Here is an 18953-nt window from a genome sequence, read left to right as displayed (position 1 = left end):
GTGTTTTGTTGATTCAGTATCCTAGGCTACAAGAGGAACTGACCCGGATGGAACAAAGCTACTGCAAAGAAGGTCTACGTATTCTATCTCGCAGTGCAGGTGTAACTGAGACACCCTAAGGCACTTAGCTTCACCCAGGTAACCACGACTGGGGCTTGTGTCACCCTAGAAGCACAAGTACCTCTAACTCCCTCAGGTACCCAGGAACTAACATCTCCCCGACATTTTCTACTTTGTTTAGGGCCAATTTCCCACTGCTCCTGCAGGAAGTGACCACACTTCTATCTAAATGGGACCCTCTCCCACTGTCCCTATTGGAAAGAGTGCCGGCTGTAAAAATGTCCATCCTACCGAAGCTCTTATACCTGTATGAAACCCTCCCGATCCCAATCTCTAAAAAGTTCCTGACCTCCTTTCAGAAGGTGCTCCTGAAATTCATTTGGAGGAATGGGCGCCATCGAATCTCAACCCAGATCATGACGGCGAAAACAGGCCATGGAGAACTGGGGATCCCAGATTTTTATAGTTACTACCTTGCAGTACATCTCCGTAGAGTCCCAGCGTAGATGTCTCTTTGGGCGTACACGAAATGGACACAAATCTAAAAGCTGTGGTTGGCGTCCATTCATACAAGTGTTATGATGTGGAACCCTCCTCTACAGATCCCGGATAGGGATATGTTAGGCCCCATGAGACTGAAGAGACGAGTATGGTTAGAGGCCAAGGACAAATTTACCCTACAATCCCGGTTCTCTCCCCTGACCTCCTTCCTATATACCCCAGCTATCCCTAATAGTATGGTAGTAGAGACGATAGACCCATGGATTCGCGCAAAAGCCTTCCACTACGCGGATATCATAGACCCCTTAAAACGGACCATCTTGCCCTTTGCTAAACTCCAAGATAGATATGGCCTACCTTTCAGAGCCCACCACTTTTATGAAGACATATGCCAGTATGCGACTACACTATGTGGAGATAGACCCTTCTCTAAGCCCTTTTCCTTTGAGTGGTTATGCAAACTAAATACATCCACCATTGGCCTCATTACCAGTACTCCCGGTACTGGAGCTATATGTCTAAATGGAAGACGTACCTGGGACGAAGCATCCCCTTCACCCTGTGACAAATTATATGGTCCCAAGTGGCAAAGGCCTCAGCGTGTGTAAGTTACAAGGAGAACCAGTACAAAATTCTCATGCACTGGTACCACACGCCTGATTTATTACACCGCTTGTTCCCAACTACGTCTCCCCTGTGTTGGCAGTGTTCCCACATGCATATTATGTGCTGAATGTGAATGCCTGTACACTTCTCAGCGGGTAATGATTATTGTCTTGTTTATTGGAAAAAACCTTTGAAAATAAACAGTTATAAAAAAAAGAAGCACAAGTATCTCAACACTGTAGGGCAGAAGGTGGTTAGACAACACAGTCTAAACACAGGCACAAGTATCTCTCTTTCTTTCTTTCTCTTCTCTTCTCTTCTCTCTCAAGTATTCTACTCTCAAGTTCCGGCAGAGAACAAAACTACCTTGGATAGGGACTCCCTTGACAAACTCCTCTCCTCTTCACTGCTCATGTCTAAACTATCCAAGCACCGCTACAACTACCTCTCTAATATCAGCACTTACAAGTATCTCTCAGTGAAACACTAGAGCCTTTATCCAGATAAGCTATTTACTGCCAAAGTGTTCTGTATTTCCAAGAGACTGTCTAGTAAAGCTGTTCTCTCTATTCTACTGGGACTCAGTCTTCTTTACATCTGCACCAGCACCTACACACAGTGGTCAAATGCCCAAGGAGCCCAAGGGACCCATCACAACCTGGCAGGTCACCGACCATTGGGAAGCAGTACAGGTAGCCATAACATAAAAGCAGGTAATCCACCACACCTGTGTGCTGGACTAGCACTGGCGTCACACCATTACCATCACTGGCTGAGCTGTATCATACCACTGATAAAATCCCAGTGGTCACCATACATGTCCTAGCCCATGCCAGGCTCCCCACTGTCCACACTACATCCCTAGGCCCCATCGATTTTTGGTTTACATGCCATGGCCGGGGTTGCTGGAACAGAAGTTGGGACTGCTGAGGCATTCTGGTGTTTTGGAGGCTACTTGTCACGATGGCCAGGAGCGGTAACACCCACCCCTGGACACATGGCAACCGAACCTTAGTTAGGACAGATGTGAGGTGTAGAGTGTAGGTGCAGGTGCGCCGATAGAGATGAGCGAGTCCCAGAGTCCCAGGTATCTTAGTGCAAACCTTTACAAACAGTGCTCCGGTACTTAGTGCAAAAATATTAATACAGTATTCCAACAGGTAGATAGGTGAGTTGATAGTAGAAAACAGTAGCAGGTGTCAGGGACTGGATAGGAGGGCCCTTGCCTAATGTACTACGTACTCAGCCGGGATGTGGTGAAGTGTTGAGAAGTGTTTGAAGAATCCTTGTTCTCATGTATGGATGAGTCTCAGTTCTCACCTAACGGCCTTCTGCCTCACAGTGTTGGGTTTCCGTCCTCTGGGGTAGTACAAGTCCCAGGTCCCAGCTCTGGGTGGAGCTATATTGTAGTGTCCTTCATACAAAACTGAGCATCTTGTCAGTACAGAGCGGCTGAACTTGCACTGTGCTCCACTGCAGGTCCAGTCTTAAAGGGGTAGTGCGGCGGTAAGCAATTATTTACTAAATAACACACAACTTTGTAATGTATGTTATGTCAGTGAATGGCCCCCTTCCCCGTGTTTCCCCCCACCCACGCTAGACCCGGAAGTGTAGTGCTCTATACTCACCTGATTCATGTCGACCCCTGTCCGCCATCTTGTGACAATGATGTCATCTTCGAGCGGGCGGCCGAACCGCTCCGACCGTCCCTAGTGCCGGCCCCCCTCTGCTGCGTCATCAGCTGCTCAGCCGCGATTAGCACGGCATCAACATATTTTGTGATTAAACAATGGCCGTTGTTGCAAGTTGTGGTCCACTTTAACCCCTAGATGACCCTGGGCGTAACTGTAGGTCCAAGGGACGCCTACAGGTCCCGGGTGCTGCAGGCAGCCCGGGACCGCAGCTATTAGCGGGCACGGTCCGATCGCCATGCCCGCTAATTAAGTAATCGGATGCAGCTGTCAAAGTAGATAGCTGCATCCGATAACCTTATATGCAGTCCTTCCCTGGTGTCTAGTGAGGTGGATCGCTCGTCCAGGACGTTGTCCCAGAGGAGAGATCCACATGTCCGGCTCGGGCCTGGGTCTGCGCCGTAATGGCGCTGATCCCGGCTCGGCACTCGATTGCTTACGGCTGCAGCAGCCGGAAGCAATCGAATGTCTATCTTATTGATCTATGCTGTATAGCTATGCAGCATAGATTTCAATGAGGGATCAGTGTGCTTATACTAGAAGTCCCCCAGGGGGAATAAACCTAACCCCAGCGGGAATAACCCCAACCCCAGGGGGAATAACCCTAACCTCAGGGGGAATAACCCTAACCCCAGGGGGGAATAACCCTAACCCTAGGGGGAATAACCCTAACCCCAGGGGGAATAGCCCTAACCCCAAGGGGAATAACCCTAACCCCAGGGGGGATAACCCTAACCCTAGAAGGGCTTCTAGTATAAGTGTAAAATAAAAAGAAAAGCCTCCCCTAATAAAAGTTCGAATCATCCCCCTTTTCCCATGTTATAAATAAAAATAAATAAACATATTTTCTATCGCCGCGTGCGTAATCGCCCGAACTATTAATTAATCACATTCCTGATCTCGCACGGTAAATGGCGCAAGTGCAAAAAAATCCCAAAGTGCTAAATTGTGCATTTTGCACTGCCCCTGTAGTCTTATGTACCTGTGCGGCCCCTGTAGTCTTATGTACCTGTGCGGCCCCTGTAGTCTTATGTACCTGTGCGGCCCCTGTAGTCTTATGTACCTGTGCGGCCCCTGTAGCCTTATGTACCTGTGCTGCCCCTGTAGCCTTATGTACCTGTGCGGCCCCTGTAGCCTTATGTACCTGTGCGGCCCCTGTAGTCTTATGTACCTGTGCGGCCCCTGTAGTCTTATGTACCTGTGCGGCCCCTGTAGTCTTATGTACCTGTGCGGCCCCTGTAGTCTTATGTACCTGTGTGGTCCCTGTAGTCTTATGTACCTGTGTGGCCCCTGTAGTCTTATGTACCTGTGCGGCCCCTGTAGTCTTATGTACCTGTGCGGCCCCTGTAGTCTTATGTACCTGTGCGGCCCCTGTAGTCTTATGCACCTGTGCGGCCCCTGTTGTCTTATGTACCTGTGCGGCCCCGGTAGTCTTATGTACCTGTGCGGCCCCTGTAGTCTTATGTACCTGTGCGGCCCCTGTAGCCTTATGTACCTGTGCTGCCCCTGTAGCCTTATGTACCTGTGCGGCCCCTGTAGCCTTATGTACCTGTGCGGCCCCTGTAGTCTTATGTACCTGTGCGGCCCCTGTAGTCTTATGTACCTGTGCGGCCCCTGTAGTCTTATGTACCTGTGCGGCCCCTGTAGTCTTATGTACCTGTGTGGTCCCTGTAGTCTTATGTACCTGTGTGGCCCCTGTAGTCTTATGTACCTGTGCGGCCCCTGTAGTCTTATGTACCTGTGCGGCCCCTGTAGTCTTATGTATCTGTGCGGCCCCTGTAGTCTTATGTACCTGTGTGGCCCCTGTAGTCCTAAGAAGCTGTGTGGCCCCTGTAGTCTTATGTATCTGTGCAGCCCCTGTAGTCTTATGTACCTGTGCGGCCCCTGTAGTCTTATGTACCTGTGTGGCCCCTGTAGTCTTATGTACCTGTGCGGCCCCTGTAGTCTTATGTACCTGTGTGGTCCCTGTAGTCTTATGTACCTGTGCGGCCCCTGTAGTCTTATGTCCCTGTGTGGCCCCTGTAGTCTTATGTACCCGTGCGGCCCCTGTAGTCTTATGTACCTGTGCGGCCCCTGTAGTGTTATGTACCTGTGCGACCCCTGTAGTCTTATGTAGCTGTGTGGCCCCTGTAGTCTTATGTACCTGTGCGGCCCCTGTAGTCTTATGTACCTGTGTGGCCCCTGTAGTCTTATGTACCCGTGCGGCCCCTGTAGTCTTATGTACCTGTGCGGCCCCTGTAGTCTTATGTACCTGTGCGGCCCCTGTAGTCTTATGTATCTGTGCAGCCCCTGTAGTCTTATGTACCTGTGTGGTCCCTGTAGTCTTATGTACCTGTGTGGCCCCTGTAGTCCTAAGAAGCTGTGTGGCCCCTGTAGTCTTATGTATCTGTGCAGCCCCTGTAGTCTTATGTACCTGTGCGGCCCCTGTAGTCTTATGTACCTGTGTGGCCCCTGTAGTCTTATGTACCTGTGCGGCCCCTGTAGTCTTATGTACCTGTGTGGTCCCTGTAGTCTTATGTACCTGTGCGGCCCCTGTAGTCTTATGTCCCTGTGTGGCCCCTGTAGTCTTATGTACCCGTGCGGCCCCTGTAGTCTTATGTACCTGTGCGGCCCCTGTAGTGTTATGTACCTGTGCGACCCCTGTAGTCTTATGTAGCTGTGTGGCCCCTGTAGTCTTATGTACCTGTGCGGCCCCTGTAGTCTTATGTACCTGTGTGGCCCCTGTAGTCTTATGTACCCGTGCGGCCCCTGTAGTCTTATGTACCTGTGCGGCCCCTGTAGTCTTATGTACCTGTGCGGCCCCACCCCCTGTAGTCTTATGTACCTGTGTGGCCCCTGTAGTCTTATGTACCCGTGCGGCCCCTGTAGTCTTATGTACCTGTGCGGCCCCTGTAGTCTTATGTACCTGTGCGGCCCCTGTAGTCTTATGTATCTGTGCAGCCCCTGTAGTCTTATGTACCTGTGTGGTCCCTGTAGTCTTATGTACCTGTGTGGCCCCTGTAGTCCTAAGAAGCTGTGTGGCCCCTGTAGTCTTATGTATCTGTGCAGCCCCTGTAGTCTTATGTACCTGTGCGGCCCCTGTAGTCTTATGTACCTGTGTGGCCCCTGTAGTCTTATGTACCTGTGCGGCCCCTGTAGTCTTATGTACCTGTGTGGTCCCTGTAGTCTTATGTACCTGTGCGGCCCCTGTAGTCTTATGTCCCTGTGTGGCCCCTGTAGTCTTATGTACCCGTGCGGCCCCTGTAGTCTTATGTACCTGTGCGGCCCCTGTAGTGTTATGTACCTGTGCGACCCCTGTAGTCTTATGTAGCTGTGTGGCCCCTGTAGTCTTATGTACCTGTGCGGCCCCTGTAGTCTTATGTACCTGTGTGGCCCCTGTAGTCTTATGTACCCGTGCGGCCCCTGTAGTCTTATGTACCTGTGCGGCCCCTGTAGTCTTATGTACCTGTGCGGCCCCACCCCCTGTAGTCTTATGTACCTGTGCGGCCCCTGTAGTCTTATGTACCTGTGCGGCCCCACCCCCTGTAGTCTTATGTACCTGTGTGGCCCCTGTAGTATTATGTACCTGTGCGGCCCCTGTAGTCTTATGTACCTGTGCGGCCCCTGTAGTCTTATGCACCTGTGCGGTCCCTGTAGTCTTATGTACCTGTGCGGCCCCTGTTGTCTTATGTACCTGTGCTGTCCCTGTAGTCTTATGTACCTGTGCTGTCCCTGTAGTCTTATGTACCTGTGCGGCCCCTGTAGTCTTATGTACCTGTGCGGCCCCTGTAGTCTTATGTACCTGTGCGGCCCCTGTAGTCTCATGTAGCTGTGACAAACCAAACAATTGTATCTAAGTCTATAATGTGTGATATTCTCTAACGACAGATGTATGTACGATACAAAATGTATGATACCAACCAATTGTATCCAAGCCTATCGTGTCATAGTGCCTAATGAGAGGTGTATCTAAGCAAATAACCTATGATAGTATCTAATCTAAGCCTCATGTGTGATACTACGTTCTGTGAGATAGCATCTGCTGTGCACCTTCCTGTCGGCGTGACATCTGGATTGGTTTCTGTGAAGAATAATTCACAGGAAGAAGGTGAAGAGGTTGTGAAGCACAGACACAGAGACAGCCGAGCTTCAGAGCGGAGATCCCCAATCCTCCTCCTCCTCATAATCGTCAATGTATATTTCCTTCATTGTCTTGCTGTTGTCCATCTCACTCTGCCGCCCGCAGTACACCACCCAGACTCCTCTGTTACTATATACCTATACAGGTCAGGGGTTTTCTAGTGAGTGCTTTATGGAGGTAAATGGGGACCCCCATATGTACTGGTACAGGCGTGGGTTAAGCGGAGGACCCATCAGGTTTATATCCTGACAGTGGGGGCGCCATTACAGCGCAGGAGCAGGGAGGCATTATACAGGTGTCCCTGCTGCTGTCTGCATATTCCATCAGGTAGTATGCTGTTAGCGTAGCGCACAATGGAATATGCGCACAGGAGCAGAGATATCAGTCTCTGCTCCTGTAGTGAGTGAGCAGTGGTTTAATTGATATATGCCGCCCCCTCAAGTGCCGTATGATCCGCCGCCTGAGACAAAGTCTTCACATTGCCTCATGGCAGATGCGGCTTTGAGGGTACCGTGATGTGACAGTGCCATAAATGTACGTTTGCCATAAAAAGCATCAAAGAGGGGTTAATGCATACAAGGTAATATAACATTATTGTCCTTGTGGCCTCACTTTATTATGATATATAAGGTACATATGGGGGAGGGGTCATTGTGAATGAAAGAGGAAGAGTGGTGAGAGTGAGGAGGAGGAGGAGGAAGAGGAGGAGGAGAGGATGGGTTAAACGTAGAAGACAAGAAGATTCCACAGAACATTCTAAGCTGTTACAATGTATCTTCTCCTCTCCCTCCTTTACTTCTTCCCTTCCCTCCTGGCTCAGTCCACAGAACAATCTCCTCCTGTCCTGATCACACACCAAGGGGGAAGGATCCACATGAGGTGCAGGGCACAGGCGGCAGGAGACCCCTATATGTACTGGTACAGGCAGACCCCCACAGCTGCCATAACCCGTATATCATCATCTACCGGGAAACTGACTGTAGAAGAAATGACTCTCCAGCACTTTACTGCAACAAGAAGCAGCGAGACCGAATTCAGCCTGAGCTCCGACAGTGTTCACACAGAGGATACTGCGATATATTACTGTGCCTGGAGTCACACACTGACTGAGGAGGTGGCAGGGGCTGTACAAGAACTCACCAACATCTATCTATCTCCTATCTATCTATCTATCTATCTATCTATCTATCTATCTATCTATCTATCTCCTATCTATCTATCTATCTATCTATCTATCTCCTATCTATCTCCTATCTATCTATCTATCTATCTATCTATCTATCTATCTATCTATCTATCTATCTATCTATCTCCTATCTATCTGTCTCCTATCTATCTCCTATCTATCTATCTATCTATCTATCTATCTATCTTCTATCTATCTATCTATCTATCTATCTCCTATCTATCTATCTCCTATCTATCTATCTATCTATCTATCTATCTATCTATCTATCTATCTATCTCCTATCTATCTATCTATCTATCTATCTATCTATCTATCTATCTATCTCCTATCTATCTATCTCCTATCTATCTATCTATCTATCTATCTATCTATCTATCTATCTCCTATCTATCTATCTATCTATCTATCTATCTATCTCCTATCTATCTATCTATCTATCTATCTATCTATCTCCTATCTATCTATCTATCTATCATCTATCTATCTATCTATCTATCTATCTCCTATCTATCTATCTATCTATCTCCTATCTATCTATCTATCTATCTATCTATCATCTATCTATCTATCTATCTATCTATCTATCTCCTATCTATCTATCTATCTATCTATCTATCTATCTATCTCCTATCTTTCTATCTATCTATCTATCTATCTATCTATCTATCTATCTCCTATCTATCTATCTCCTATCTATCTATCTATCTATCTATCTATCTATCTCCTATCTATCTATCTATCTATCTATCTATCTATCTATCTATCTATCTATCTATCTCCTATCTATCTATCTATCATCTATCTATCTATTATCTATCTATCTATCTATCTATCTATCTATCTATCTATCTATCTATCTATCTATCTCTAATATCTATCGATTTATCTGTGTATATATCTATTATCTATCTATCTCCTATCTATCTATCTATCTATCTATCATCTATCTATCTATTATCTATCTATCTCCTATCTATCTATCTATCTATCTATCTATCTATCCATTATAAAGTATCTATAAAATACCACCATACGGTAATTTATAATATCCGCTAAGGAGTTCCAATATTATCCAGTAATAAACTATATATATATATATATATTTTTTTTTTTTTTTTTTCCCAGTAATAAATTATATAATTTTCATAAAATAAAAAATACCCCCATTCGGTGCTTATTTCCAGTGATATTCAGTATTCACATACAACTATCATACGGTGCCAAATACAAGCAATATACAGCAGATTATCTCTATATTGGCTAAATACAGCCATTAGGTTCCAATAATACCTTATAATATAACCCGTAAGAAATGATCTCCATACGACACTATCAGTCATTGCTTACTACAAGGAGCGTGTAGTATCCACATAATACTGCCACATAACACAATGCCATTAGAGTGGTCGGGGGGACAGGCGGAGGCTACTACAGGCATTCATCCTCTTTCCTGATCCTATAATCTGTGTTACAGCTGGCCGCAGGATGTCAGTGTATAGCAGCTATTATCTCTATCTATATATCTACACTATGCTTGGGGTTTTATGTGTGTATTGTGCTGTATACTGTCCTTCTATGGGTAACAGCAATGTGAGGAAGAGGAAGAGGACAGAACTGAATGTAGTCAGCTATTGATTTTCTTCAGTCCAATACCTGACAATATTCGGTCCCTGGCAGGGAGTCTTTTTAGCCCCCACTGACATGGTTTACATTCAGGATATAGTCTGAACACCAGCAACAGCTGACTACATTCAGTCCATTAAACTCAATAGCCCCAATGGGAGTACAGTATGTCAGCATACTTACCTGTATATAGTGTGACGTGTACCCCAGCCATACAACCTAAGTATGTTCACACCCCACTGACACACACATACACACCACTTACACACACATACAAAAACACATACACTACTTACACACACAAACACACAAAAAAACCTTGTGCAAATATATACTGTAGCAGTTACAACTCAACATTTATACTTCAGTGATAAATATATACCACTTACACACACATACAGTGCATAAAACACACATACTGCTCACACACACCACACTTACACACACGCACTGCTTACACACACATACACAAAACATTCATGTGCACTATTTACACAAACATACAGTATATACTGTACCAACTACAACTCAACCACTTTATCAGTTTATTCTTCATTGATAAATACATACCATTTGCACAAATTAATACATATACATAGACACTTACGCTCTATTGACAAACACTTACTACTCATACACACATGCAAAAGTTTCAAACACACACACACACATACACACACACACACGGGATGTCGGTACTGCCCCCCACAGAGAAGGAGAAAAATACCCCAAGGTAAATGGTGGTGTGTGTATGGGTGCAGGTGCAAGAATATAAGACAGAGTCATGTGTATTTAGTATAAAAAATAAAACACATTGCTGGATAGCGTTGCAGGTAAACTGTACACTTCATATAGGTAGTACAAATCTTGATAACTGTAGCTGCTTACAATAGAGTAAGAACTAGTGCTTGCTGACGTAAGAGCTTATGTAGAAGTAGTAAGTGCTTTTGCAGAGAAGGTAGAGAGGAGCTGCCAGAGGAGCCCTGCCCAATGTAGGATATGTACTCTTCCAGAACTGAAGCGTTTATAGAAGATAAGTGATACTCATGCTCACATATAGACTAAGTCTGACTGCCATCTGCCCCCTAGTTGTGTAGAACCTGTCCTAGGTGGGTAGCCCGAGCCCCAGTCGTCGGTAATCTGGGTGTAGCAGACTTTCAAGGTTACCCAGTTGTCTTGCACTGTGCAGTAGAACACGTAGACCTTTACTTTTGGTGGCTTTGTCCTACTGGGGCCAACTCCTCTCGTATCGGGAATCTGCCTTGCATGTTTTTGACATGTTCCTGGTGTGGGCAAGGGTGTTCCTAAGTGACTTTTCCCCCCTAAGTGGACTTAGCACTGCATAGCTGTAGTAACTGTCAGGGGTTCTGACCAAAGCCAGGCCCTGGATTAACTTCTGCAGGAACTGTTCTCTGTGTGTCCTCTCTCACTAGAAACCTGACTAAGACTGCCCTCACTCACTTCCTCCTCCAGTTTAAATCCTTCTACAAAGTCTATATCTAAACCCTCCTATGAGTGGTGGGACTGAGTGTGGGTGAGAGACAAGAAGAAGAGGATAGGAAAGAGAGAAAGGGCACCTGTGACAGGTCAGCACAGAAACACATGACACAAAAATCTAAACCATGAGTCTTCAGTAGGGATAGTCTGAACTTGGTTCGGACGGGGTTCGGACGAACCCGAACCCTCCGTAATGATTACCGCTGTCTGCCCTCTCCGTGCAGCAGGCGGATCCAGCGGGAGGAACGCCTGGAAAACTGGGATACAGCCATAGCCATAGGCTGTATCCCAGTTTTCCAGGCGGTCCTCCCGCTGTATCCGCCCGCTGCACGGAGCGGGCAGACAGCGGGAATCCGATGCCGAGCGTTCGGGTTCAGCCGAACCCGAACCTCGGCGGGTTTGGACCATCCCTACTCTTCAGCTGTGTGCACTGAACATCAAACAGTAAAATCTAGTGGGAAAAAAACAAGGCACTTCATTTCCACTTTAACCTGAGTAAACGACTTACTGGAGTGCATATACAACACCAATGGTGGGACACCACACTATTTGAATGGCCCTGCTGGATATATTATCATTCATCCTATAATGTAGGATATTCACTTGTCAAGTAGAGGTAAATAGATGTCAAGCGCATGGGCATGTTGCCATAGGCTGATGTTAGCAGCCATGCTGTTTCATGGAAAAAGACTAATGGAAACTATAAATCTGCAGAGGTGGGAAGGTGTCTTTACTGTAAGAGCAGTAAAGCTGTAGAATAGTCTCCGGAGGATCTAATCTCGTTCTTATGTTTTCAAGAAAGGCTTGGATAATCCGGTATGATGGCCACATGAGGTTGAGAAAGAATTTTTCCATTTTCAGTGCAGAACAGCAAATAGTTTCCATTCCTAAATGTCACCTGAATTGACCAATTCTGTCAGGATCTGTCAACCATCTGCTCGGTAGGGGTTGGGGGCAGATATTGGGGAGAAGGAGGGACGGGCATGTTAAACTGGTTTCACACTATGTTTTTTTAAATCCGTTTTTACAAAAAAGGGATGAAAAAACAGATGGAAAAACTTAATGCATTTGTGCGCATCCGTTTTGATCATTTTTTCCATTGACTTCCATTATAAAAAAAAGGTTGAAAACACATCTTTTTTTATTTTTTTTTTAACGTACACAAAAATGTGGTCATCCATGTTTTTTGTGTACGTTAAAAAAAAATTGATGGGTTTTGATCCTTTTTTCATTATAGAAGTTAATGGAAAAATATGTGCATCCCTTTTTTGTATAAATGGATGAAAAGAAGAAAGGATGAAAACAACTTAGAGGGAACCTAACCGCCTAAGGCCACGTTTACACGTAGTATAACACAGAACGGCCGGTGTTACTGAAGATCATCTTTGCCGGTACTGCAGATGATCTTCACTTCTGCTGAATTCCCCGCTGCACACAATGGAGCGTGCGGCCAGAGCCGCTCGCTCCATTGTGTGAACTGACAAGTTTTCTGCGGCCGGAGTATATACTATGGGTGACATTTATGAAACGTCCGCCCGAGGCGTACGCCAAGGAGAAGGTGCAGATTTGCCCCTTCTCCCTGGCGTACGCCTCGCGTACGCCCCACTCCCTGATGGGCGGGCTGGGGGAGCATGACAAGGTGAGGAGGAGGCGTGGCCTCCTCCCGTGCCTCATTTAACATAATTTATGCCTGTTTTCAGGCATGATCCAAATCTACACCTGCTAGAAGTAGGTGTGGATTTAGTACTCTGGACGCAGGTTTGGGCGCCTGGCCGGCCGGATTCACTTAAAGGCGTGCACCTCTTAGTGATTCCTGCCTGGGAGAAGAGGGCAGGGCACAATATAAGAACGGCCGGGATTCCGACTAGCTACAGCACAATGTAAGTTAAGTATTAATCACGGCCATGTTTGTGTGAACATGGTTCTGGTGCTGGGTTTTCTCATCAGTTGAATTCCTGTTTGCAGACACAGATGTGAACCTCGGAGGAAGTAGGAGGAACAAGGCTATCTAGTGAGAGTAGGCTACCACCTGTGCACACAGAGCAGATGATTCCTTCCATCTCCACTGATCATGCACACCCTCATTCTCCTCGTTATATACTGTCCTTATTGCCTGGCTCAGTCCGTTATTACCCAGAGTCCACAGTTCCTCGTCCTCCGGCCAGGTGATCCGGTGTCCTTGCAGTGCACTGTGAGTAATGCCGGGACCCCTAATATGTATTGGTATAGACATGGACGGGATGGGACCCTCACACTCATATCCCTATCAGTGACTGTGGACTCGGTGGATGAGCTGACACTCACTCACTTCAAAGCTGAGAGGAAGATTGCTTCAGATTTTACCCTGAGTACGGAGAACGTTGCTGATGCGGATACTGGGGTCTACTACTGTGCATGGAGTAGCACAGGGGAGCAAGTGGAGGGGGCGGCCTTACAAAAACCCTGCACAGTCAGGCTGCAGAAAGTGCTCTACTATTATATTTCCATCCATTATATCAACTGTTATTGCTGCAATGCATCTAACATGAAAGAAACAAATGTACAAATAGGCTTAAATGAAAACCTTCTACCGTTTTGTGTATGCAGCTCCTATGCATGCCTATGTGTCACCATGGTTACACACTACAGATAGTTTAGTCAACTCTATCTATTGTATACTTATTGCCATCTTACAAGGTGTAGAAGAAATACTTTAGCTGCATTGTAAAACTCCAACTTGTGACCCTTTGAGTGTTGTACAACTACAACTCCCAGCATGCGATTTACCTGCGCCCACTTCTCGTATTAATTGCTACTCAAATAATTTATGTCACTAATTTCTGTGCTACGTAAAGTTATAATAAAGTCTTCTGTAAAGCTATTATTCTCTGGCAAGTTTAGTCTATGGGGTAGGGTTGTCTTTATACGAGTCCAAAGGGTGTGTCTGTCCCTGAATGAGTCTAGGGGGTGTTTCTGTCCCTGAATGAGTCTAGGGGGTGTGTCTGTCCCTGAATGAGCCTAGGGGGTGTGTCTGTCCCTAAATGTGTGTAAGGGTGTGTGTCTGTCCTTGATTGAATCTAAGGGGTGTGTCTGTCCCTAAATGTGTGTAGGGGGCGTGTGTGTCCCTGATTGAATCTAAGGGGAGTGTGTGTACCTGATTGAATCTAAGTGGAGTGCCTGTCCCTTAATGAGTCTAAGGATGTACTTTCCAGTATGGCAAGAGCCCGGGTAAGCTCTTCCCATGTCCTCTTTATCTAGGCTCTATCAGTCAAATGGGGTAGGGTGAGTGATATCGAGGTGGTGAATAAGAGGATATGGGCTGGACATATCTGGGCTCTTGCCATGCTGGGTACCCCCAAAGCCCCCCACCCCCGGGCACTTAAGAATCATATATACATATTGACAAAAAAGATTATATGTCAGAACTAAAAAAGGACTAGGAAGACAAATAAGGTGTGTCCGGAAGCATGAGGACTAGCCCTATCTAGCCATGGGCTTATTTACACCCCTGTTTTTCTGCTGACAGTTCCACATTGAAAGGCTATGTTCACACTACGTGAACACCCGACCGTTCCATGACCCCCATGGTCACGGAATGGCCGGTCTCAGCCCGGATCATCCCGGCCGGTACTTAAGTACCGGCCGGGTGATCTTTCTAGGCCGCGGAGCTCTGATGCATGTCAGTTTTTTACGGCGCCGCATGGGATCCCGGCCGGAGCATTTACGATGTGTGTACGCTCCGGCCGGGATCCCATTGAAAATAAGGCTATGTTCCACCGCTCAAAACTACGGCCGTAGTGTTACGTAGTGTGAACATAGCCTAAGTAGTCACTTTGAGCAATATGTAAAAAATTCAGTGCAACATGATTTGTGCTGAGCTGATGCAACGTTACTGTTCCCTACACAGTGGATGGTTAGGAGTGCAGCTCTGCAGGTAGAATACTAAAAGGAGTACTATTAATTCATTTTAAGGACCCCACACAGGACAATATTTGACCATAACATTATCAGATAAAGATAAATTTCCTTAATCAAAGGTACATCAAGTACTGTATCGTGTCTCCAATCAGGATAACCCCAGCAGTGCAGCATCTTTCCATGTCTTCCTGCAGTGTAGTCATAAGCATGAACAGCTCACATTGAAGTTCTGAAACTGTAGCTGCACCCAGGAAAGAGTTAATTCAGCTGTTTTTGCACCTGGGACTTTAGACTTCCTCTACGATGGAGTTTAGTGTCTTAGACCCTGAAGCAGCAGCAGCTATGTCTCCTGTACAGAGGCTTCTTGTTTGTCTGCTTATCCCAGCATGTAAGTATCTGAAAGGAAATATAATAATAATATAAAACTTCACTATGGTAGGAGATGTCCAAGGGAAATTCATCCTGTTCCTTTAAGGGCCTGAGTTATGGCATATCAACTGTATCTGTCATCTACATCTATAGTAAGAGTCCGAACATTGGAGCCAACACTGATCCTAAACTTGGGAAGAGGTGGCCACATGATCACTTTGCATCGAATTCTATCAAAGGTATGGAAAAAGTCGAGTACATGGATAGAGAATCCCCTTTTTCTGGATCAACGAGATTCCCATGGTCAAATCTCGAATGGTCATACTTATATGGAGACCAGAAAGTATTGTGTTTCCCAATGGTTTTTCTTGGATATGCCATCAACGTTTCATCAGCGGGGGTCTGACTCCCAACCATCATCTAAAAATGTCAACAAATATAAAAAGGATGATACCTCTGGGTCTTCTCAATCCTATTGTTGTCTATATTTTAGCCGAAAATTTCTTAGCGAGAGAAGACCAAAGAAAGTTGTGCACATTTTGACCATTTTTTTGTACTCTATGTGCTTCATAATATATTGTTTAAAATTGTTTTGATTTTTTTAGGTCTTGCTCAGGTCACCATCAAGCAAACACCCCCAGTAACAGTGGCCAAGGTTGGCTCGGACGTTCTTTTAGACTGTGAGCAGGTGACAACGGACCATAACTTCATGTATTGGTATCACCAAAGAGGCGACCAGGGATTAAAGCTTATTGTCTGGGTGCAAAGGGATGCGGAACCCAATTATGAGGGTGACTGAGAAACTTTACGAGGTGGGAAGTAAAAGGGGGTACAAGCAAAGCACCCTGAAGATGGCCTCAGCGACCTCCCAGATGGAGGGGGTTTATTTCTGTGCCTCAAGTGCTGCACAGTGACACAGAAGAGCTGAGGAGCTTTGATATAACCTGAGACAGGAACGAAGAACCTCCACAGCTGGTGAAACAATAGCACGTCAGGAATAGATGGTATCCTGTATACTGTCAGACAACTTGTGACACTTTTGAGTTCCACCCCTCTGATAGTATTTGGTGCTATAGACTTTACAGCATCATTGTCACCATGTCTTCTATACAGCATCTTGTATTCTATCTGCTGATCCCAGCTTGTAAGTAAAAGGATAGTAATAGAAGTTTTACCATCTAGGGTTGGGTCCAACCTACATTTTATAGGTTAAGTTCTAGGTCCATAGAAGGAGGAAGCTGATATAGTGGAAATGTTTGGTTCCAGTAGTTCTTCATATTATGAAAGAGTGGAGTAAGAGTCATTATGGTGGGTGGTAATCTCATGAGGTTCCTCATGTTCTGAAGGGTACTTTTTTAAAGCTATATTATGTCTCCAGGTCTTACTCAGGAGACCACAATCATCCAAACCCCCCGAGGTATCATAGACCGAGCTGGTAATGAAGCTGTGATAGAATGCGAGCAGGTGACCACAGACCATAACTACATGTACTGGTACCACCAAAGAGTCAATGAAGGACCAAGGTTAATGGCCACCAAGATTGCTGATCAAGAGCCAACCTATGAAGATGGCTACAAAGAACACTATGAGATGGGGAGAACCAAAGGAGCAAAGCACAGCTACCTGAAGATCAGATCTCTGACCGCCCAGGCTCAGGGGGTTTATTTCTGTGCCTCGAGCCAAGCACAGTGACACAGGAGAGCGGGGGGCTTTGATATAACCTCAATGTGGAATAAGAGGCAGGAACCTTGATCAAAGATGAGTGAAGTAACCAATGACTGAGTAATGACGACAACAACATACAAAGAAGCACATAAACACCATGTGGGGGCAGCACTGACTGTAATATATAAGTTATAAAGCAATAAGTCTACTTAATACCTAAAATGGGATCAGACTGCAACCCCTGGGCTTAATAGCGAAGAATAGCATTATCCTCTACCCCAAATGTCACTGTCACTGTCCTGTACCCCAAATGTCAGTGTCACTGTCCTGTACCCCAAGTGTCAGCGTGTCATTATCCTGTACCCCAAGTGTCACTACCCTGTACCCCAAGTGTCATTGTCACTATCCTGTACCCCAAATGTCACTGTCACTATCCTGTACCCCAAGTGTCATTATCCTGTACCCCAAGCGTCATTATCCTGCACCCCAAGTGTCCTTATCCTGCACCCTAAGTGTCCTTATCCTGTACCCCAAGTGTCAGTGTGTCACTATCCTGTACCCTAAGTGTCATTATCCTGCACCCCAAGTGTCCTTATCCTGCACCCTAAGTGTCATTATCCTGTACCCCAAGTGTCAGTGTGTCATTATCCTGTACCCCAAATGTCATTATCATGTACCCCAAGTGTCAGTGTTTCATTGACCTGTACAGAAAAGTGTCTGCATGTAATTTTTATTTTTTTTTCTCCAAGTGTCTATCGGTGTCTTATTGTCCTCAAGTTTTTTTGTTCTTGTTTTGTGTACTAGACAAAGCATAAAACTTCATGTATGCAGTAAAGGGTTAATTGCTCTGTTTTCGCTCAGAGGGTTTTTCCTTCCGCCCCTTCGATAGTATTGGGTGATGTAGACTCCACAGCGTCACTGTCACCATGTCTCCTCTACAGCAGCTGTCACTCTATCTGCTCATCCCAGTCTGTAAGTTATAGGATGGATGGGAATGGACGTTTTACCACCTGGGATCGGGTCCAGCTTTAACTTTACAGGTTCAGTCCCATAGGAGGAAGGAGCAGAGGTGGAAGGACTTCATGGTTCCCACCAACCCAATAATTCTTTATATTGTCAGTGAAAGGAATCAGAGCTGTCATGGTGGGTCTTCCCTATCTTCTGGTTTAAGTTATGATATCCTAACTTTTCTATGATGTATTATGTCTCCAGGTCTTACTCAGGAGGTCACCATCACCCAAACCCCCCGAGGTATCATAGACCGAGCTGGTAGTGAAGCTTTGATAGACTGCGAGCAGGTGACCACAGACCATAACTGTATGTACTGGTACCACCAAGAAGTCAACAAGGGACCAAGGCTAATGGCCACCATGATTGTAAATCAGGAGCCAACCTATGAAGATGGCTACAAACAAGACTCTGAGATGGGGCGAACCAAAGGAAACAAGCACAGCTACCTGAAGATCAGATCACTCACCTCCCAGGCTCAGGGGGTTTATTTCTGTGCCTCGAGCCAAGCACAGTGACACAGGAGAGCGGGGGGCTTTGATATAACCTCAATGTGGAATAAGAGGCAGGAACCTGAGATCAAAGACGAGTCAATGACTGAGCAACGACACATAAACAACCACATAAACACCATGTGAGGGCAGCACTGACTGTAATATATAAGTTATAAAGCAATAACTACAAATACTCCCAGTGTTACTGCCTGGAAGAGCAGAAGTAAAAGGTC

The 18953-nt window shown here is 45.9% G+C and overlaps 1 gene segment (V, D, J or C); it reads left to right on the top strand.

Moving 5' to 3' along the window:
• Positions 1–18300: 18300 nt before the first annotated feature.
• Positions 18301–18744, top strand: LOC138799959 (T-cell receptor beta chain V region CTL-F3-like). The segment is given in 2 exon segments: positions 18301–18361; positions 18431–18744. Coding segments are annotated over 2 exon segments (375 nt in total).
• The last annotated feature ends 209 nt before the right edge of the window (positions 18745–18953 follow it).

This window comes from Dendropsophus ebraccatus, chromosome 8 (assembly GCF_027789765.1).
Source record: "Dendropsophus ebraccatus isolate aDenEbr1 chromosome 8, aDenEbr1.pat, whole genome shotgun sequence".
In the NCBI taxonomy this organism is placed as follows: domain Eukaryota; kingdom Metazoa; phylum Chordata; class Amphibia; order Anura; family Hylidae; genus Dendropsophus; species Dendropsophus ebraccatus.
Note: the sequence above shows the minus strand (reverse complement) of the source record. Positions and strands in the feature narration are given on the sequence as shown.